We start from the raw sequence: 18,959 nt of genomic DNA, 5'->3' as shown, positions 1-18,959 counted from the left end.
GGATCATGACCTGAGCTGAAGGCAGTTGCTTAACCAACTGAGCCACCGAGGCGCCCCAATAAAATCTTTTTTAAAAAAAAAGAGGGCACCTGGGTGGCTCAGTCGTTAAGCGTCTGCCTTCAGCTCAGGTCATGATCCCAGGGTCCTGGGATCAAGTCCCACATCAGGCTCCCTACTCGGCGGGAAGCCTGCTTCTCCCTCTCCCACTCCCCCTGCTTGTGTTCCCTCTCTCGCTCGCTCTCTCTCTCTGTTGAAAAATAAATAAAATCTTTAAAAAATTAAAATAAATAAAAATTAAAAAAAAAGAAAGCGCTGTGGACCATTTTAGATGTCTGACTTCCAGAACTGCGAGATAAAAAATTTGTGTTGTTTTAAGCCGCCAAGTCTGTGGTTAAATTATAGCAGCAGCGGGAAATGAATGCGGTGATCCGGGGCCATGGTGGATGGCCACTGAAGCAGGACCCTGGGCCACGTAGGGAAAAGCCTGTGGGAATTTTTCCATAGCCCTAGAGAACACTCTGATGGTTCTGGGGGACACAAACTAGCAGGCCCTTGGAGTGTTGGGTTTTTTTTTTTTTTAATATTTTATTTACTTGTCAGAGAGAGAGAGAGAAAGAGCACACAAGCAGGGGGAGCTGCAGGCAGAGGGAGAAGCAGGATCCCTGCTGAGCAAGGAGCCCAAAGCAGGACTAGATCCTAGGACCCTGGGATCATGACCTGAGCCAAAGGCAGATGCTTAACCGACTGAGCCACCCGGGCATTCCCTTGGAGTGTTTAGCAGAGCCCTAAAGACTTCATGGTAGAGCTAGGAGACATTCTTTTTTTTTTTTTTAGTATTTTATTTATTCATTTGAGAGAAAGAGAGAACAAGCAGGGGGAGAGGCAGAGGGAGAAGGAGAAGCAGGCTCCCCGATGAGCTGGGAGCCCGATAAGGGGCTCGATCCCAGTACCTGGAGATCATGACCTGAGCTGAAGGGACATTTAACCTACTGAGCCACCCAGGTGCCCCACTAGGAGACATTCTAATTGGATCCTGGCAGGACCCCAACGGTTTAGAGGGGACATCCTGTGGTCATTTTGATGATTCTCAAGGCCATATGAAGGAAGACTGCACCCATTGTAGCAGGGTCCAGGGGACCTTCTGAGTGCTCAGGGGGAGAGTACGCAGGTCCTGGGGACACTTTATCAGGAACCAAAGGACTTTTCGGCAGGACCCAGTGAATATTAGAGTAGGGTCCTGAGAGGTGTTGCAATGACAGCTGATGGGACATTGTAGCAGGACTGAGGACACCCAGAGGCGTCAGATACCCAGAGAGGGGGTAAAGCAGGAGCTGAAGGACAGTTGGGCAAAATGTGAGCATTATGGAAGGCCCCAGGGACAATGCTCTAGAGTCCCAGAGCGCAGTGGCAGGAACCCAAGGGCTTGTCCCCAGGGCTCTAGTGGCATTATTTAGGAACCTACGCTATAGAGAAGATCCCTGGGGGAGGGGGGTGTCTTAACCAATAGAGTAGGACCCAGGGGACCTGAAGAGGAGACACAGAGCCACATAACAAGACCTCAGGGCCCCTTTATAATGGGGTCCCTTGAGGGTCATTCTCTCCTGGGTGAGGGAGGAACAGTCTAGCTGGCAAGGAGACATGGTAAGGGCCTGATAGCAAGTCCCTGAGAAATGCAAATGCAGGAGATTTGTTGCTGGCTGGAATGTCTAGAGGGAGAGAAGGGCCTGGGGCTGAGGCCCCTCTGGGGTCACACCAGGGTGAGGGCTCAGGACTGGTTTAGCAGGATCCCAGGGGTGGGGTGGCCGATTCTGAGAGAGAGATTAGCAGAAGCTGTTGCAGACGTTACTGCTGGGCCTCAGGATTCTGTCAGGAGACCCAAAGGGCATGGGGGTGGGGATCTGAGATATCAGAGACCAGGGGCCCAGTAGGGGCCTCTGGCCATGGTCCTGCAGGACACCAGGGACACGGCACTAAAGTTCATTATTGGGGCCCCAGGGCAGTGGTTTCCAGGCTCCAAGGGTCCTGTCACAAGACAGTGCCCCCCCCCTTTTTTAAGACTTTATTTATTTATTTGACAGCGAGAGCAGGAACACAAGCAGAGGGAGGTGGGAGAGGGAGAAGCAGGCTTCCCGCGGAGCAGGGAGCCCGATGCAGGGCTCGATCCCAGGACCCTGGGATCATAACCTGAGCCAAAGGCAGACACTCAACGACTGAGCCACCCAGGTGCCCAGGACATTGGCCCTTTTATATCAGGGTCCAAGGAACATCACAGGAGGAACCTGGGGCCTTTATTTTATTATTTACTTTGCCTGTTTTTGGTCCTGAGGCCTTTAAAATGAGAGCCCCGGGGCTGCTGGAATGGTCCCCTAGAGACATAGCCAGATCCCTAGGGACGCAGAGGGGACAACTGGGCACGGCGGGTTCCTCAGAGTATTTTAGGAAAGAACTGAGGGTGCTATAATAGGATTTGTGGGGCATGAACGGAGGTTCCTTCAGCAGCATTAGAGGCCCTCAGGGTGGATCTTACAGGCTCCTCACTAAGTCGAACACAGATTTACCATGTGTCACGGTTAATTTCATGTATCAGCTTGGCTGCACCCCAGGCCCCAGATGTTGGGTCAGACATTACTCTGGATGTTTCCATGAGAGTGTTTTGGGATGAGACTTCCACTGAAGTCAGGGGACTTGGAGGAAAGCGACTACCCTTCCAGAATGTGGGTGGGCTACAGCGCATCAGTTGCAGCCTGAATAGGACAACACGGACCTCCCCTAAGTGGGCCGACTGCCTTCGATCAGACTCCATCTGCAAGATCAGCTCTCCCTGGTTGTCCAGCCTGCTGCTGTGGGACTTGACCTGCAGCTCTTTCCCCAGGCTGCCAACCACCCCTATCATATTTTAGACTTGCTAAGCCAGCACAATCACATGAGCCAATTCCTTAAAATAAGTCTCTTTCTATATATGTACAACATTCCAGTATAATGGAGTTATTGTCGCCGCAGCGTGGGCTGGGGCAGGGGACTGGAGGGGGCCTCTAAGCCTGTGAGCAGTCTATCTTGGGACTGTGTTATTGAGTCCATATCAGAAGATATTAAAGAAGTGTAAGGGCATTTTAAGGGGACGCTTAGGGGACGGGTTCCAAGGAGGAAATTTAGAAGGTGTCTGGAGAACTTTCACTGTGTAGCAAGAGCTGGTGAAGGGGTGAGAGGTGGGGGAGGTTGTACAACGAGGTAAGAAGGGGACCCCCTGAAACCTCCACATTTGGACTCCGACAGTTTCGGGCTCTCAACTTTGTCATGAATTCGCTGGGTGGCTGACACCCTCAAAATAAGAAAACAGGGAGCAACAGAGAGAGACCAAAAAGAAAAGAAACAAAGAAAAAAGTTTCAAGAGAGGCAGAGACAAATACTCAGAGAGGCTGGGCGCAGGGCCTGGGGTGTGCCCTGCAGCTGGGGGGCGGGGTTGGATATTCCTGAAGTCAGGGAGCAGTCTCCGGACAGGATGTGAGAGAGGAACTGGGGTCTCCAGTCACGGGAGCCAGCTAGGGCTGCAGGCTGGAAGGGAACTTCGCTGCTGTGAGCAGAGCTGGGGCCCAGGCCGAGGGAGGACGGGCGAGGGTCAGGACTCCTGGATCTGAGGGAGGAGCGGTTTGGGGTCCTGCACTCCGGGTCTGAGGGAGGAGTGGTGGGGGGGGCCTGGACTCCTCTGTCTGAGGGAGGAGAGGGCTGGGGACTTGGACTCCTGGGTCTGGGGAAGGAGGGGCTGGGGGGGCTGGATTCCTGGTGCTGGGGAAGGAGGGGCTAGGGACCCGGACCCCTGGGTCTCAGAAAGGAGGGGCTGGGGGTCTGGACCCCGGGTCTGAGGGAGGAGGGGCTGGAGGCCCCGGACTCCTCGGCCTGAAGGAGGAGGGGCAGGGGGGTTTTGGACTTCTGGGTCTGGGGAAGGAGGGGTCCGGGGGCAGGGACCCTCGGGTCTGAGGGAGGAGCGGCTGGAGACCCTGGACTCCTGGCTCTGAGGGAGAAGGGGGCTGGGGGTGAGGACTCCAGGGTCTGAGGGAGGAGGGGCTGTGGGTCTAGACTCCCGGGTCTCAGGGAGGAGGGAGCTGGGGGCTTTGGACTCCTGGGTCTGGGAAAGGAGGGGCCCGGGGGCAGGGACTCTCGGGTCTGAGAGAGGAGGGGCTGGAGGCCCTGGACCCCTGGGCCTGGGGAAGGAGGGGCTGGGGGCCTGGACCCCTGGGTCTCAGAAAGGAGGGGGCTGGGGGCCTGGACTCCAGGGTCTGAGGGAGGAGGGGCTGGGGGCCGGGCCTCCCCAGTCTGAGGAGGAGGGGCTGGGACTCGGATTCCAGGGTCTGAGGGAGGAAGAAGAGGCGGGACCGGGCTCGAGACAGAACTCCCAGCCTATCCAGGCTCTGTAATTAATTAACCCAAAGGGAGCAAATGAAGGGGTGAAAGTTCACCGGGGAGGAGGGCAGGGTGGCCAGCCTCGGTCGCGGGGCCCCCAGGCGCGGGTGCGCGTGCTGGCCGAGCCCCTCGGGAGCTGGGGGAGGCGGGGGCGGGGCGGGGGTCGGAGCAGTCACGCTCCCCCTCCCGCCCCAGGTCTCCAGCTCAGGATGGGGGTCCCCCGGCCTCGGCCCTGGGGGCTCGGTTTCCTGCTCTTCCTGCTGCCGACACTACGCGCAGGTGAGGGGCCGCGGCTGCCGGGTAGGAGGGAGGCGCCGGCGGCCGGGAAGGGGCGAGGGAAGCGAAATCTGAGGTTTCCCTCGGGCGGGCCCGACCTCCTTCGCCTAGCGGCACTTTCTCACTCACTGTTCCTCCTCCCTCGGTGTCTGCGTCTGCGGGCCACCTGTTCGCTTCTCTCTGAGTCTGTCACCCCCCCACTCTGGGTCTGTCCCCCTCCCACTCTGTCTCTCCCACCCCCCACCCCCAGTCTGTCCTCCACGTTCTGGATCTGTCCTTCTCCTCTCGAAGTCTGCCCCCCACCAAGCCTGTCCCCCTCTCTCTGGGTCTTTTCCCAGCTCCTCTCTCTGGGTCTGTCCCCCCCAGTCTGTCCCTTTCCTCTCTGCATCCCGTGTCCGCCCCCCACTCCCCAAGGTTGTCTCCCTCTCGCTGGGCCCGTCCTTGCTCTTTGGGGTTGAGTCTTTTCTCTTTCAGGGTGTCTGTCCTGCTCCCAGTCTAGGGCCTCCCCCCACCTGCTCTCTTCATCTCTGTCTCCCTCCAGCAGACAGCCATTTCTCCCTCCTGTACCACCTCACGGCGGTGTCCTCTCCTGCCCCTGGGACTCCTGCCTTCTGGGTGTCCGGGTGGCTCGGGCCACAGCAGTACCTGAGCTACAATAACCTGAGGGCCCAGGCTGATCCGTGCGGGGCTTGGGTCTGGGAAAACCAGGTCTCCTGGTACTGGGAGAAAGAGACGACAGACCTGAGGAACAAGCAGGAGCTCTTTCTTGAAGGTCTCAGAGCCTTGGGGGAAGGAGGTAAGAGCAGGCCCCCCGGGGTCTGAGCGCGGAGGGGCCGGGGCCCCTGCTCCTGGGTCCTGCTTACCTGTATGTGGGCACCCCAGGACCCTACACCCTGCAGGGCCTGCTGGGCTGTGAGTTGGGCCCTGACAACACCTCGGTGCCTGTGGCCAAGTTTGCTCTGAACGGCGAGGATTTCATGAATTTCGACCCCAAGTTGGGCACCTGGAACGGGGACTGGCCCGAGACTGAGACCATCCGGAACACGTGGATGCAACAGGCCGGGGCGGTCAGCAAGGAGAGGACCTTCCTGCTCAACTCCTGCCCCCAGCGGCTGCTGGGGCATCTGGAGAGGGGCCGTGGAAACCTGGAGTGGAAGGGTGAGTGGCCTCCGGAAGAATCCCTCATCCCCATGGATCTCTCCATCCCCACACCCCCACCATAGGCCTCATCGTATTCCCGCAGCCTCTTCCCTGGTCTCCTGGCCCCCACCCTCCCCACTGCAGCTCCTCCCGGACATGTCCCAGAGGGTCTTTCTACACCCAGAGCTGCCCCCACTCCTCTCCCGCACACAGCCCTCCCCTGGCTCTCAGAGACCTCTGGACACAGCTCAAGTTCCTCAGCCTGGCCTGGAGACCCCAAGCGCCGTGGTCTCTGTCCCTCTCCTCAGCCTCCATTTGCTTTGTTCACCCAGACAGGCTCACCCAGAGCTCCTCGAGCCTACACCAGCCCTCGCATTCTCCACCTCCGCCCTCCTCCATCGGTTCCTCTGGTATCGCAGCCGGGGAGATTTTCCTGTGGCCCGTGAGGCTTTTCACTTGCCTCTTTTGGACCCCCACGATGCCTTGCGTGACCCCCATTATAGCACCAAAACACCCCAACTGTACTTCTGTGCATGTCTGGGGGATTCTCAGGGGTTGGAATTAGAGCTCTTTTGTCCTCAGTGTCCCCATCTTGCAGTCACAGCTTCCATCCTGGCCCTCAGTACAGACCATCCTCTACCTAGCAGTCAGAGGAATGTTTTAAAACATAAATGAGCTCCTAGCCCGCCACTGCTTAAAACTGCCCCCATTAACTTTTCTCTAGTCTTACACTACAATGCAACCTCTACTCCGTGGCCTACAATCCCTGCAGGTGGCTGGGCCTGGCTGCTTTCTGTCACTATAATTTCACAACACCCCAGCCATGCTGGCTTTCTCACCCCTTCCTCCAAGTGTCAGGTTCTTTTCTTCCTCAGGACCTTTGCTCCTGCTGTTCCCTCTGCTTGCAGTTCTCTTCCTTGGGATCCTGCCATGACTGGGTCCTTCTCATGCTTTAGGTTTGACCTTGGATGTCAGCTCTTCAGCAGGGCCCTCCCTGATCACCCTGGTTAAAGTGTGCCCCAGTATGACCCCCATTACCGTATCCCATGCCATTGTTTTGTCCATTCACTCACTATAGTGTCTTTGTTTTTTCTTTTTTATTGAGGTGTAACTCACCTACCTAAAGTATATGGCTTGATTAAGTTTAATGGATGCCCATGTACCTGCGTACCAAGACCTAGAACATTTCCAGCACCCCACAAGACTTCCTTGTGTCCCTTCCCATTCCATATCTCTCAAGGGCAACAACTGACCCGATTTTTTATCACCATGGCGTTGCATGATTTTGAATTTCACATGACTGTGAGCATGTGCTCTTTTGTGTATGGTGGTGTAGGCCCCAGATTAGCTTTAGTACGTAGTGCTAAACACTTTTCTCAAGGGTGTTGAACCCATTTCCTAATCCCACCAGCTGTGTATGAGAACTCCAGTTGCTCCACAGACTTGCCAAATTTGATATTGTCTGTCTTGAATTTGAAGCAATCTGGTGGGTGTGTGGTGGTATCTTATTGTGATGCGTTTTTCAATTCTCTGATGATAAATGATAATCGTATACATGATTTGACAAAATCAGATCAATGAGGGGGCGTGTGTGTCTCAGTTGGTTAAGGCTCCGACTCTTGGTTTTGGCTCAGGTTGTGATCTCTCGGTTGTGGGATTGAGCCCCACATCAGGCTCCGTGCTCAGCAGGGAGTCAGCTTGGAATTCTCTCTCTCCCTCCCCCCTCCCCCCCCAAATAAATAAATCCTTAAAAAAATTCAGTTAAATGAGTTGATGACTAGTGACAGGGTACTTTTTTGCACTATTGACCAGTTGAGCGTCCACTCTTTTGGAGTGGTTGTTTGAGTGTTTTGTCCATTTTTAAATAGGAATTTTTATCTCTTTTTCTTATTAGAGTTCTTAATATATTCTGGATATGAGTCTTTTGGCTATGTCAGGTGGTTCTATTGGAAATAACCTCTCCTGGTGTGCAGCTTGTCTTTTCATCCTCTTGATGAAACTTTTTGATGAACAAAAGTTCTTAGTTGGTTTTTTTTTAATATTTTATTTATTTATTTGACAGAGAGAGACACAGCGAGAGAGGGAACACAAGCAGGGGGAGTGGGAGAGGGAGAAGCAGGCTTCCCGCTGAGCAGGGAGCCTGATGCGGGGCTCGATCCCAGGACCCTGGGATCATGACCTGAGCTGAAGGCAGACGCTTAATGACTGAGCCACCCAGGTGCCCCCAAAAGTTCTTAGTTTTAATGAAGATCAATCCATCCATCTTTTATCTGTAGCTTTGTGTGTGTTCTCTTAAGGAAATCTTTCCTCTCCCAAAGCTATGAAGGTATTCTTCTAGGCCTTCTAGAAGCTTGGTTGATAAGTAACTTTTATATGTAACTGTGAATCCATCTAGAGTTAATTGTGTATGATGGTGTGAGGTAAGGGGTCAAGGTTATTTGTCCCTCGTGGATCTCCAGTTGACCCAGCTTCCTTTGTTGCAAGACCACCATCCTGTCTCCTCCACTGAATTGCAGTGGAGCCTTTTTTCCTAAATTAGATGTACATGTGTTATTTGTTTTTGTTTGTTTTAAAAATTCACCAATGACGTCACCTGGACCTGGACTTTTATTTTTTGGAAAGTTTTAAATTATGGATTAAAAATTGTTAAATCATTATAGGACTACTCAAGTTTTTTATTTCTTCTTGTGTCAGTTTTGAAAGGTTGCATTTCCTAGGAATTTGTCCAGTTCATTTAAATTTCAAATGCGCTGGTATGGTATTTTTCATAATATCTGCTTACTATCTTTTTTTTTTTTTAAGATTTTATTTATTTATTTGACAGAGAGAGACATAGCGAGAGAGGGAACACAAGCAGGGGGAGTGGGAGAGGGAGAAGCAGGCTTCCCGCTGAGCGGGGAGCCCGATGTGGGGCTCGATCCCAGGACCCTGGGATCATGACCTGAGCCGAAGGCAGACGCTTAACCAACTGAGCTACCTAGGCTCCCCAAAGACAGGGACTTTGGTCTGTCTTGTTCACTGCTGTGTCCCGGGCACCTAGAAGAGTGTCTGGCACATGGTTGATGCTCAGTATGTGTCTGTTGTAGGAAGGAATGGACGAGCGGTGGATACCCTCACCGTGGATAGATGGGGTCTCTATCCCCTCAGGAAGGTCCCTTTACCTTTGCCACTATATTCTCCAGGCTCAGCACAGTGCAGGGCACACGGTGGGGCCTGCTGGGTATGGTGGGAGGAATGGAGGCCTCTGTCTGTCCTTCCCCGACCCTCACTAGGTCTGGCCCTAGGGGTTCGTGGGCTTCGGGTTTAGGTCTGTCTGCCTGTTTGTCTGCAGAGCCGCCCTCCATGCGCCTGAAGGCCCGACCCGGCAGCCCCGGCTTTTCTGTGCTCACCTGCAGTGCCTTCTCCTTCTATCCCCCCGAGCTACAGCTGCGATTCCTCCGGAACGGGCTGGCCGCCGGCTCTGGTGAAGGTGACCTTGGCCCCAATGGCGACGGTTCCTTCCACGCCTGGTCTTCGCTGACAGTCAAAAGTGGCGACGAGCACCATTACCGCTGCCTGGTGCAGCACGCAGGGCTGTCGCAGCCCCTCACGGTGGAGCTGGGTGAGGTTCCGCTGCGTGATGATACTCCTTGTCTCTGGCTGCCTTTCGTCCTTCCACCCCACTGCTGCCAGTCCCCCTTGAGTCTGACTGCCTTCCCTCCTGCTGCTGCCGGCCTCACTGAGTCTGCCCACCCATTAACCACTCTGGACAGTCCTCCCTAAGTCTTACCGCCTTCCCTCTTGCTGCTGCTGGTCTGATCATTCGTTGTCTGCTGCTACCAGTCGTCACTAAGACTGACCGTGTATTGCTCAGCTACTGCCAGTCCTCTGTGAATCTGACCTTCTCCTGCTCTGTGCCGGCCCTTCCTCTCCGGGTCACAATACCACTCACGCTGCTGCTGCGGGTCCCTCGGCCAGTGTGACTGAGACCCATCTTGCCGTGGCTGGTTCTATGCGCTGTGGGAGCATTCTGCACAGACCTAGAACATCAGCTGATTGGCGTTCCCTCTGTCCACACCCATTCCCCCAAACCTGATGCTGGGATCGCTGAGGTCGGGAGGGACTGAGAACCCCCAGGCTCCTGCCCTGACTTAGATGGGCTGGTGGGTCCCCTCAGCATCTCACATCATTCTCTGGCTGCAGAATCACCAGCCAAATCCTCGGTGCCAGTGGTTGGGATCGTCGTCAGCTTCTTACTGCTCACGGCAGTGGCTGCAGGAGGAGCTCTGCTGTGGAGGAGGATGAGAAAGGGGCTGCCAGGTGTGGAGCTGGAAGAGGGAAAGAACTGAGAGAGAGGGACAGAAACCCCCAAGGAGAGCGAGACACAGACCTGGGGTGGGGGGCGGATCTAGACAGAAAGAAACAGACACGGTGGGTGGGGAGACTGGAGGGAGGAAACAGAAGCTCGGAGGGGGACAGAAACCTGTGGAGTAGGACAGAGACTGGGAAAGACAGACAGGCAGACACACGTGGGGGAGGGGCAGTCAGGAACCCAGAAGATTTCAGAGATTCTCACGACCTCCCCCCCTTTCCTCTTCCCTCAGCCCCTTGGATGTCTCTCAGTGGGGACGATGAAGGGGCCCTCCTGCCCACTCCTGGTGTGCCCAAGGATGCTGACTCTTAGCATGTAAATGCATTCTCAGCAGCTGCCTGATGATCATCCTCCATCCTGGCTACCACCAGCTAATGTAGTCAGGTCCCCTTCATGCTGTGAGACCTCCTGGAATCCTGGTATTTCTGAGCCTCCAGAAAGAGTCCTGGGCCGGATGACCTTCTGGATTTCTCCTTCTGTGGCCTGCCTCAGTTTCCCTTCCTGATGATCATGGCTCTTTCCCACCTCCACATATAAACACGAGTTTGGGCCCGAATCATTGTGTTCTTATCATTTCAACTTTTAGGCAGGGGAGGTAGGAGAACACGTGTGTGTGTGTGTGTAGGGGGGCGGATAAATAGCCTAAGCCCTGGGCTTCAGATCTCTCCGGAGACTAACATTTGCCAGTTGTGGAATATGCCAATTTTATATACCAAGTCATGTCTTTTTCATTCATAAGTTTCACAGATACTTACCAAATGCCTACACTGTACCTCGCATTTTGAGGAATTCTTGGCTGGAGTCTGACCTGACTCCTTGGGTGGAGAGGAAGAGAAGCATTGTTCCCTCTTTGAGGGAAGGGGTTGCCTCCCCTGGCCCCTTGGTTCCCTTCTTTCTTAAACCATGCTGACAAAGGGAAAGATAAAAATACACCTCCCTGGGCGCCTGGCTGGCTCAGTCGGAAGAGCATGCGACTCTTGATCTTAGGGTCGTGAGCTCCAGCTCCACCATCGGTGTAGAGATTACTTAATAAAACAAATAAACTTAAAAATAAAAAGAAAACCCTCCAAAAAAACCCAAACCACCTCCCAAGAGGCTTGGGAAATAGAACAGCTGGAGGTGGTCGGTGGTCCGGCCGGGCGCTGCGATGCCTGCCGGGAATTGTAGTTCTCGGCATCCGAGTCTCTCCGGGGCCGCCCACCCGCCTGCCCTGGGAAGGGGCGGGCGGAACCTCTGGGGCCGCGCTCTTCTCTGTGGACGTGGCGTGGGACGCCCGCGGCCCTCGCGGAGCTCACCGGCCCCGCCCCTGGGGGGGGGAGTCCTTATGAGCGCTCATTGGTTGGAGGGCGGGGCCTGGCTGGAGAGCAGCCAAATTGGGCATCTTTTCGGAGAACGCAGAGCGGACTGTGTAGAGAGAAGTGAAGCTGGCGAAACTGGTAAAGGGAGGCGAGGGCGGGTGGCTTGCCCAGGGAGAACGGTTCGGGTTCTCTCGGGTCTGGAAATTGGGTCCGGGCTGCAAATAACGCCTGGGGGCCTGCATGATTGCTCTCCGGCCACGACCCCGCCCCACACTTTGCGTGGGAAGTGCGCCACGTCTCTCCCTTGAAACCTCCCACCAGCGGCTCTGGCACCGTTCTGGGGCTCCCTCAGAAGATTCAGTCCCTACCTCTGGTTTTACCTCTGAGAACCCCGCCCCCCTTTTTCCCACCCCCCGGCCTTTCTTGAGCCCTAAACTTTGTGGCCAGCTACCATCTCCCTGTCTTGTCTTCGGTCTCTCCATCCCCACCCCCATTCTCCTGTCCTGTCTCTATTCTTTTTCCTGTGACCCCTAACTCCTAGCCTCCACCGCTCCCTAGGGACTGATGATGTGGCGACCATCACTTCTGCTGCTGATGTTGCTGCTCAGGCACGGGGCCCAGGGCAAGCCATCCCCTGACGCAGGCCCTCATGGCCAGGGGAGGGTGCACCAGGCGGCGCCCCTGAGCGAGGCCCCTCATGATGACGCCCACGGGAACTTCCAATACGACCATGAGGCTTTCCTGGGACAGGAAGTGGCCAAGGAATTCGACCAGCTCAGCCCAGAGGAAAGCCGAGCCCGTCTGGGGTAGGAGAGAGATGGAGGGGAGGACTCAGGGTTGTAATTTTAAACAGGGAAGTGAAGGGAGGCCTCAGTGAGAAGGTAATATTTGAGCAATGTGGCTATATGGGGGAATAGCATTCCAGGCAGAGGGAACTGTAAGTGCAAAGGCCCTGAGGCAGGAGCAGGCCTGATATTTGAGGAACAGTGAGGCCCGTGTGGCTGGAACCCAGTGAACGAAGAGGAGAAGGTGGAAGGTGATGGCAGAGACGGAACAAAGAGGTCAGGGCCTTCAGGCCACAGTGAAGATTTCAGCGTTTCTCCGAGGGAGAGGAGAGCCATGGGAGGGCTCTAAGCAGAGGGAGGACGTGAGCTGACTTAGGTTTCATCAGAATCCTTCTGGTTGCCTTTCGGAGAACAGCCTATAGGGAGCAAGAAGCAGGGAGCTGGTGAAGAGGCAATTGCAGCCGTCCAGGTGGAAGACAGGAGACAGTGATGACTAGATCAGGGGGAGAGTGGTGGTGACTGGGTCTGCTTTGGCAGACTGTGCACGGATGGGGTTGGGTGAAGGAGGGAGGGAGGAGGAAAGGCAGTGTGAGAGGCTAATGCATTTGGCATAGCATTACTACAACGCCTGGCACTGTTCCAAGTGCTTTACAAGGGTTAATTTATTTAACCCCACAACCACGCTGCAGGGTAGGTTCTATTATTTATCCTCCATTTTACTGAGGGGTAAACTGAGGCACAGAGAGGCTTGTTTTTTTTTTAAGTGACTTGCCCATGGTCACACAGCCAGCAAGAGGAGGTGGCAGGATTTGAACCTAGAATATCTGGCCGTGGAGCCCACGCTCTTGACAACAGCTTGAACCTCAGGGTAGCGTGTGAGTCCGGGGACTCCAGCTCCAGACCGATCGGAGGAGACACAGCCTGGCGCGGGAGGGGGCGGCGACCTGGGCACGGCCGTGTCGGAGTCGACCCTGGGAACTGGGTTGCGGGGCTTAAGGACGGTGACCGAGAGGAGCGCTCCCTGTGGGCTCTGTGAGCTGTTGGGTAAGGATCCAAACCGGTGGCGGGGAGTGGCCGCAGGCGGGGGCATGGGAGCAGACAGGAGGGGCCCGAGAGAAGGTGCGCGAGGAAGGGCCTTCAGGGGCTTCATAGGCGACGGCGCGATGCAGAAGATCCGGCCAGAGCATGGGGAAGGGACTGATGGAGGCCAAGCCCGCAGGGTTGCGGGTGACGGTTCTAGGCACAGTCTGGAAAAAGTAGGGGAAAGGGGCGGGACGCAGCATAGGGTGGGACTGGAGGGAGAGGGGCCTGAACAGGCCCGCGCAGCCAGGCAGGCGGGGCAGGGGGCGGGTTGGAGGGGATGACCTGAAGACCCGCCGCGCCTGAAACTGCGAGAGGTCGGGTGTGTGCGTGGCCGTGGCCATCAGAGTTCAGAGAGAGTCATGGGATAGGGGACCTGTGGGCGAGGGGCGCGGTGTGCCACCGCCTCCCTGCCCCCACCCCAACTCGGACAAACGAGAGATGGGACAAGTGAGGCTCCAGGGGCGCAGTCAGGGTGGAGGGTGTGGCCCTGGATTGCCGTAGGTCCTTCCCCCCAACCAGGGCGTGTGGAGGACCGCGGCGCCAGCCGTAGACCCTCTGGGTCTGGATTGAGGGGCGGAGCCCTGCCCTGGGCGTGGCCCCGGGATTGACAGTTGCCCCCCTCTGTGCGGGCGGCTCTGGGACCACTTTATCAACCCTGTATGGGGGTGTGTCTCGAGTGGGGGCGTGGTTCCGTGTGAGGGGCGGAGCCTGGACGAAGGCGGGTCTCCGGGGTGGGCGGAGTCCGGGACTGACGTATGCCCCGCCCCGACTCGCAGGCGCATCGTGGACCGCATGGACCGTGCAGGGGATGGGGACGGCTGGGTGTCGCTGGCCGAGCTCCGTGCTTGGATCGCGCACACGCAGCAGCGACACATACGGGACTCGGTGAGCGCGGCCTGGAGCACGTACGACACGGACCGCGACGGGCGTGTGGGTTGGGAGGAGCTGCGCAACGCCACCTATGGCCACTACGCGCCGGGTACGCGGCGAGACCCCGACTCCTGCTCCTCCCAAAACACACACACTGTGACCCTGACCTTTCTGACAGCTTCATCCTGAGAACCGTCAGCCTATGAAACAGAATCCCTAACCTTTGACTTCCAACTCTTGATCAAGTTCTACCCACTTCCAGTACCCCATCACCCCGAAACTCGCAATCCCTGTTATCTGGCTTCTCACTCGCATCCACGACCTCCGTTACCGTGACTGGGGGATCCTTGACTAGGGACATCTACCTCCCATGCCCTGTTATCCTGACCGTTGATCTCTGACAGAACCCCAAATCCTGGTTAAGCATCTGCCTTCGGCTCAGGTCATGATCCCGGGGTCCTGGGATCGAGTCCCGCATCGGGCCCCCTGCTCAGCGGGGAGCCTGCATCTCCCTCTCCCTCTGCGGCTCTCCCTGCTTGTGCTCTCTCTCCATCAAATGAATAAAATCTTAAAACAAAACAAAACAAAAAGCCCCTCAAATCTATTTACCCCATCCCCTGACTGCTTTCCGTTCTGTCTGTCCCCATGCTCCAGCCCTTCGATCCCCACAGCTCTTGTTCTCTCCCTCCTGGACCCTTCCTCCACACTCCTCCAGCCTGTCCCTCATATATCCCCAGAGGGGTCTTTCCACACCCAGAGGTGACCATGATCCTCCCCTGCTCACAGCCCTTCATGGCTCCCCAGGGTCTCCAGAGGAGACTCCCAGCTTCTCAGCCCAGCCTAGCCCACCCCCCTGGCTTTGTTTTTCTGCATTTTCTGACCAGTCATATGGATCTTCTGTAGTTTCCCTGGACTCAGGGGCTCTTCAAACCTCCACATTCCACTCATACCCTTTCCTTTGTTGAAAACGCCCTTCTCCTCTTCTCTGTCCTATAACCTGAGTCAGTATAACTTACTGCACCAGAGGGTGGCCTTGGGGCCCAAAGGGCCAGTGTCCACTCAAAGTTCATCATTCCTGGCTACGTGACTTTGGGCTCGTTGTTTCCTCTCTGTGGGAATCTGTTTTCTCCTTCATAAAATGAGAATAAATGAAAAAACTCTCTTGACTTGCTTTTTTGTGAGAATTAAATGCAATTTTGTAGGTAAAGAGCTTCGCATATAATAAGCTCTCGCGGGGCGCTTGGGTGGCTCAGTCGGTTAAGCGGCTGCCTTTGGCTCAGGTCATGATCCTGGGGTCCTGGGATCGAGCCCCACATCCGGCTCCCTGCTCAGTGGGGAGCCTGCTTCACCCTCTCCCTCTGCCTACCACTCTGCCTACTTGTGCTCTCTCTCTATCTCTCTGTCAAATAAATAAATAAAAATCTTTAAAAAAAAAAGATTATTAATAAGCTCTCGCAACAAGATTGCTAATATATACAAACAATGAATATATATTAATTATTACCAGTTCTGTGGAGGCCTTCTTGCCCTGACTCCACCGAGCTGGATCCTTTGTCTTTTCCCTCAACCTGCCCTGTGTGCCCTCCATTAAAGCACAGCTGAACGAGATTCCCTCCCTTCCCCAGGTGAAGAATTTCACGATGTGGAGGACGCCGAGACCTACAAGAAGATGCTGGCTCGGGATGAGCGGCGTTTCCGGGTGGCGGACCAGGACGGGGACTCGATGGCCACTCGGGAGGAGCTGACAGCCTTCTTGCACCCCGAAGAGTTCCCTCACATGCGGGACATCGTGATTGCGGTGAGTTCAGGCCCGAGGAGACTTCTCCACTTCCCATCCCCCCTCCTGGGACCCAGGCTTCTGATGTCAGGGCCAGCCTTCCAGTGCTTACCTTGGGGGATCCAGTCACCTGGTCTTCTAGCACCTTCCCCAGGGAGCCCAGCCCACAAACAGATCAGTGGAGGGCAACCTCTCTGCTGCCCAACACCAGACCTCCCAGTGTCTGATCTCTCCTGGTCCTGCTTTCCCCTTCATGTGCTCACATTTGGAGTCCGGGCCCTCAGCCTGAAAACACATTCCCCGGAAGTGCTTCGGGGAGCCCCAGTCCTGGCCGAACCCCAGGAAAACCCCAACCCCATACATGGAGTATCTACCCTGAGGCCACTTCCGCTGGCCCATCTTCTTCCTATTCCTTTATAATTTTTGTGCCAATTCCAGTTTCTTCTCCATTTTATAGTAGAAGATTTTTTTTTTTTTTTGAGAGAGAGAGAGAGAGAGAGATTGTGAGACGGGAGGGGCAGAGGGAGAGGGAGAGAGAATCTTAAGCAGGCTCCATGCTGAGTGTGGAGCCTGACTCGGGGCTCAATCTCATGACCCTGAGATCGTGACCTGAGCCAAAATAAGGACTTGGACACTTAACCAACTGAACCGCCCAGGTGCCCCAATAGTGGAAGGGTTTTTTTTCCCTTCTTTTTCTCCCCAACAGACCTTAATTTTTATTTTTATTTTATTTTTAAAAGATTTTATTTATTTAGGGGCGCCTGGGTGACTCAGTCAGTTGAGCGACTGCCTTCGGCTCAGATCATGATCCCGGAGTCCTGGGATCGAGCCCTGCATCGGGCTCCCAGCTCGGCGGGGAGCCTGCTTCTCCCTCTGACCTTCCCCCGTCTCATGCTGTTTCTCTCTCGCTCGCTCTCTAATAAATAAATAAATAAAATCTTAAAAAAAAAAAGATTTTATTAGAGAGAGAGTGTGAGCAAGGGGAGGGACAGAGGGAGAGGGAGAGAGAGAACCTCAAGCAGATCCACACTAAGCATGGAGCCCCATGCAGGGCTCAATCCCACAACCCTGAGACCATGACCCAAGTGGAAACCAAGAGCCGGATGCCCAACCGACTGAGCCACCCAGGCATTTTATTTTTATTTATTTATTTAAATATTTTATTTATTTATTTGAGAGAGAGAGAGATAAAGAGCACATACAGAGGGAGAGGGAGAAGCAGACTCCCCACTGAGCAGGGAGCCCAATGCGGGGCTTGGGGGCTTGATCCCAGGACCCTGGGATCATGTCCCAAGCTGAAGGCAGATGTTTAACTGACTGAACCACCCAGATGCCCAAGATTTTATTTTTAAGTGATCTCCAGACCCAATGTGGGGCTCAAACCCACAACCCCAAGATCAAGAGTCACATTCTCCACCAACGGAGCCAGCCAGATGCCCCTGACGTTAATTTTTAGAGCAGGTTTAGGTTCACAGCCATATTGAGCAAAAGGTCCCCAGATTTCCCACATCCCCCTTGCCCCCACACTCACACAGCCTCCCCCACATCAACATCCTGCCCCAGAATGGGGACACTCGTTACAATGGATGGACCTAGACTGACACATCACCATCCAAAGTCCACAGTTCACATAAGGGTTCACTCTTCGTGGAAGGATTTATACCCATTTCTACCATGCCTAACTTTTCACTAATTATTGTTATTTTAAATTTCATTTATTTATTTGTCAGAGAGCGCACAAGCAGAGGGAGCGGCAGGCAGAGAGAGAGGGAGAAGCAGGCTTCCCACTGAGCGGGAAGCCCAGTGTGGGGCTCGATCCATGACCTGAGCTGAAGACACACACTTATCCGACTGAGCCACCCAGGCATCCCCACAAATTATTTTTAAAATGTAGTTGTATGAAGGGGTGCCTGGGTGGCTCAGTCGTTAAGTGTCTGCCTTCGGCTCAGGTCATGGTCCCGGGGTCCTGGGATCGAGCCCCGCATCGGGCTCCCTGCTCCGCAGGAAGCCTGCTTCTCCCTCTCCCACTCCCGCTGCTTGTGTTCCCTCTCTCGCTGTATCTCTCTCTGTCAAATAAATAAAATCTTTAAAAAAAAAAATGTAGTTGTATGTCTAAAACAGCTTAACATACTGATGTGTTTAAATGCCCAAAGGATGCAAAAAAGGTGGATAATCCTCTGCCTTCCTCATCTCCTCTCTTGTAGCTCCATTTCCAGAGCTGGTTTGAGGGTCTATGGCAAGCCTGTTAGGATCAAGGGCTCTGAGGCCAGAAGAAGGCCTGGGTTCAAATCCCAGCCTGGCACCTTCCTGGCTGTGTGACCTTGGGCAAATTACTTAACCTCTCTGGACCTGTTCCTTGTCTATGAAAGGGTAGTACTGATAACTGTTCCTACATCAAGGCTGGTTATAGGGACTAGATGAGTTAATACATGTAAAACTGCAGAACTGACTGGTGATAAATGCTCATTATGTCACATTACATGCATGCGTCAATATAACTACACCGCTTCTAGCGGTGGAATCACTGGTCCCACTAGGATATGCATTTGCAGTTGTTTTAGATATTTCTCAGGCATTTTACTGACTTGATGTGTGCACCGTTGAGGTAGGGCGTCCAGCCCATTCCAGAGATGACTATGATCTGGAGAGGAGAGATGTCATTAACCCGACCTTCTCGAACCCTCTAGACTCTCCATCCTCCAAGGCCCAACGTCCCTCTTTTATAGCGAATGATGTCATTATACCTTTTACTCTCCTGAGTTGAGTTTTTTTTTAAGATTTTTTTTTTTAATTTTTTATTTATTTATTTGAGACAGAGGGAATGAGAGACAGAGAGCATGAGAGGGAGGAGGGTCAGAGGGAGAAGCAGACTCCCTGCCGAGCAGGGAGCCCGATGCGGGACTCGATCCCGGGACTTGAGGATCATGACCTGAGCCGAAGGCAGTCGCTTAACCAACTGAGCCACCCAGGCGCCCTTAAGA

General features: G+C 54.6%; 2 protein-coding genes across 9 annotated transcripts; both read left to right on the top strand.

Moving 5' to 3' along the window:
* The first annotated feature begins 3,210 nt into the window (after positions 1 to 3,210).
* Positions 3,211 to 10,721, top strand: FCGRT (Fc gamma receptor and transporter). Of its 7 annotated transcripts, none has more exons than XM_031020417.2 (7): positions 3,211 to 3,228; positions 4,594 to 4,677; positions 5,216 to 5,470; positions 5,557 to 5,832; positions 9,146 to 9,415; positions 9,997 to 10,113; positions 10,398 to 10,721. In XM_031020417.2, exons 2-7 carry the CDS (start codon positions 4,608 to 4,610, stop codon positions 10,475 to 10,477), a joined length of 1,068 nt encoding a protein of 355 aa, XP_030876277.1. In that variant the 5' UTR covers positions 3,211 to 3,228; positions 4,594 to 4,607; the 3' UTR covers positions 10,478 to 10,721. The 7 variants fall into 7 exon arrangements, with proteins under 7 accessions (XP_030876277.1, XP_030876279.1, XP_006749341.1 ...); XM_031020419.2 differs by lacking the exon at positions 3,211 to 3,228 and adding an exon at positions 3,424 to 3,573 and having other exon boundaries at positions 5,219 to 5,470; XM_006749278.3 differs by lacking the exon at positions 3,211 to 3,228 and adding an exon at positions 3,424 to 3,573.
* Positions 10,722 to 11,454: 733 nt separating this feature from the next.
* RCN3 (reticulocalbin 3) lies at positions 11,455 to 16,413 on the top strand. Of its 2 annotated transcripts, none has more exons than XM_006749279.3 (4): positions 11,455 to 11,601; positions 12,022 to 12,269; positions 14,108 to 14,310; positions 15,827 to 16,413. In XM_006749279.3, exons 2-4 carry the CDS (start codon positions 12,028 to 12,030, stop codon positions 16,396 to 16,398), a joined length of 1,017 nt encoding a protein of 338 aa, XP_006749342.2. In that variant the 5' UTR covers positions 11,455 to 11,601; positions 12,022 to 12,027; the 3' UTR covers positions 16,399 to 16,413. The 2 variants fall into 2 exon arrangements, with proteins under 2 accessions (XP_006749342.2, XP_081663809.1); XM_081807683.1 differs by having other exon boundaries at positions 11,498 to 11,601; positions 12,005 to 12,269.
* The last annotated feature ends 2,546 nt before the right edge of the window (positions 16,414 to 18,959 follow it).

This window comes from Leptonychotes weddellii, chromosome 16 (assembly GCF_054177405.1).
Source record: "Leptonychotes weddellii isolate Sample4059 chromosome 16, ASM5417740v2, whole genome shotgun sequence".
Classification (NCBI taxonomy): domain Eukaryota; kingdom Metazoa; phylum Chordata; class Mammalia; order Carnivora; family Phocidae; genus Leptonychotes; species Leptonychotes weddellii.
Note: the sequence above shows the minus strand (reverse complement) of the source record. Positions and strands in the feature narration are given on the sequence as shown.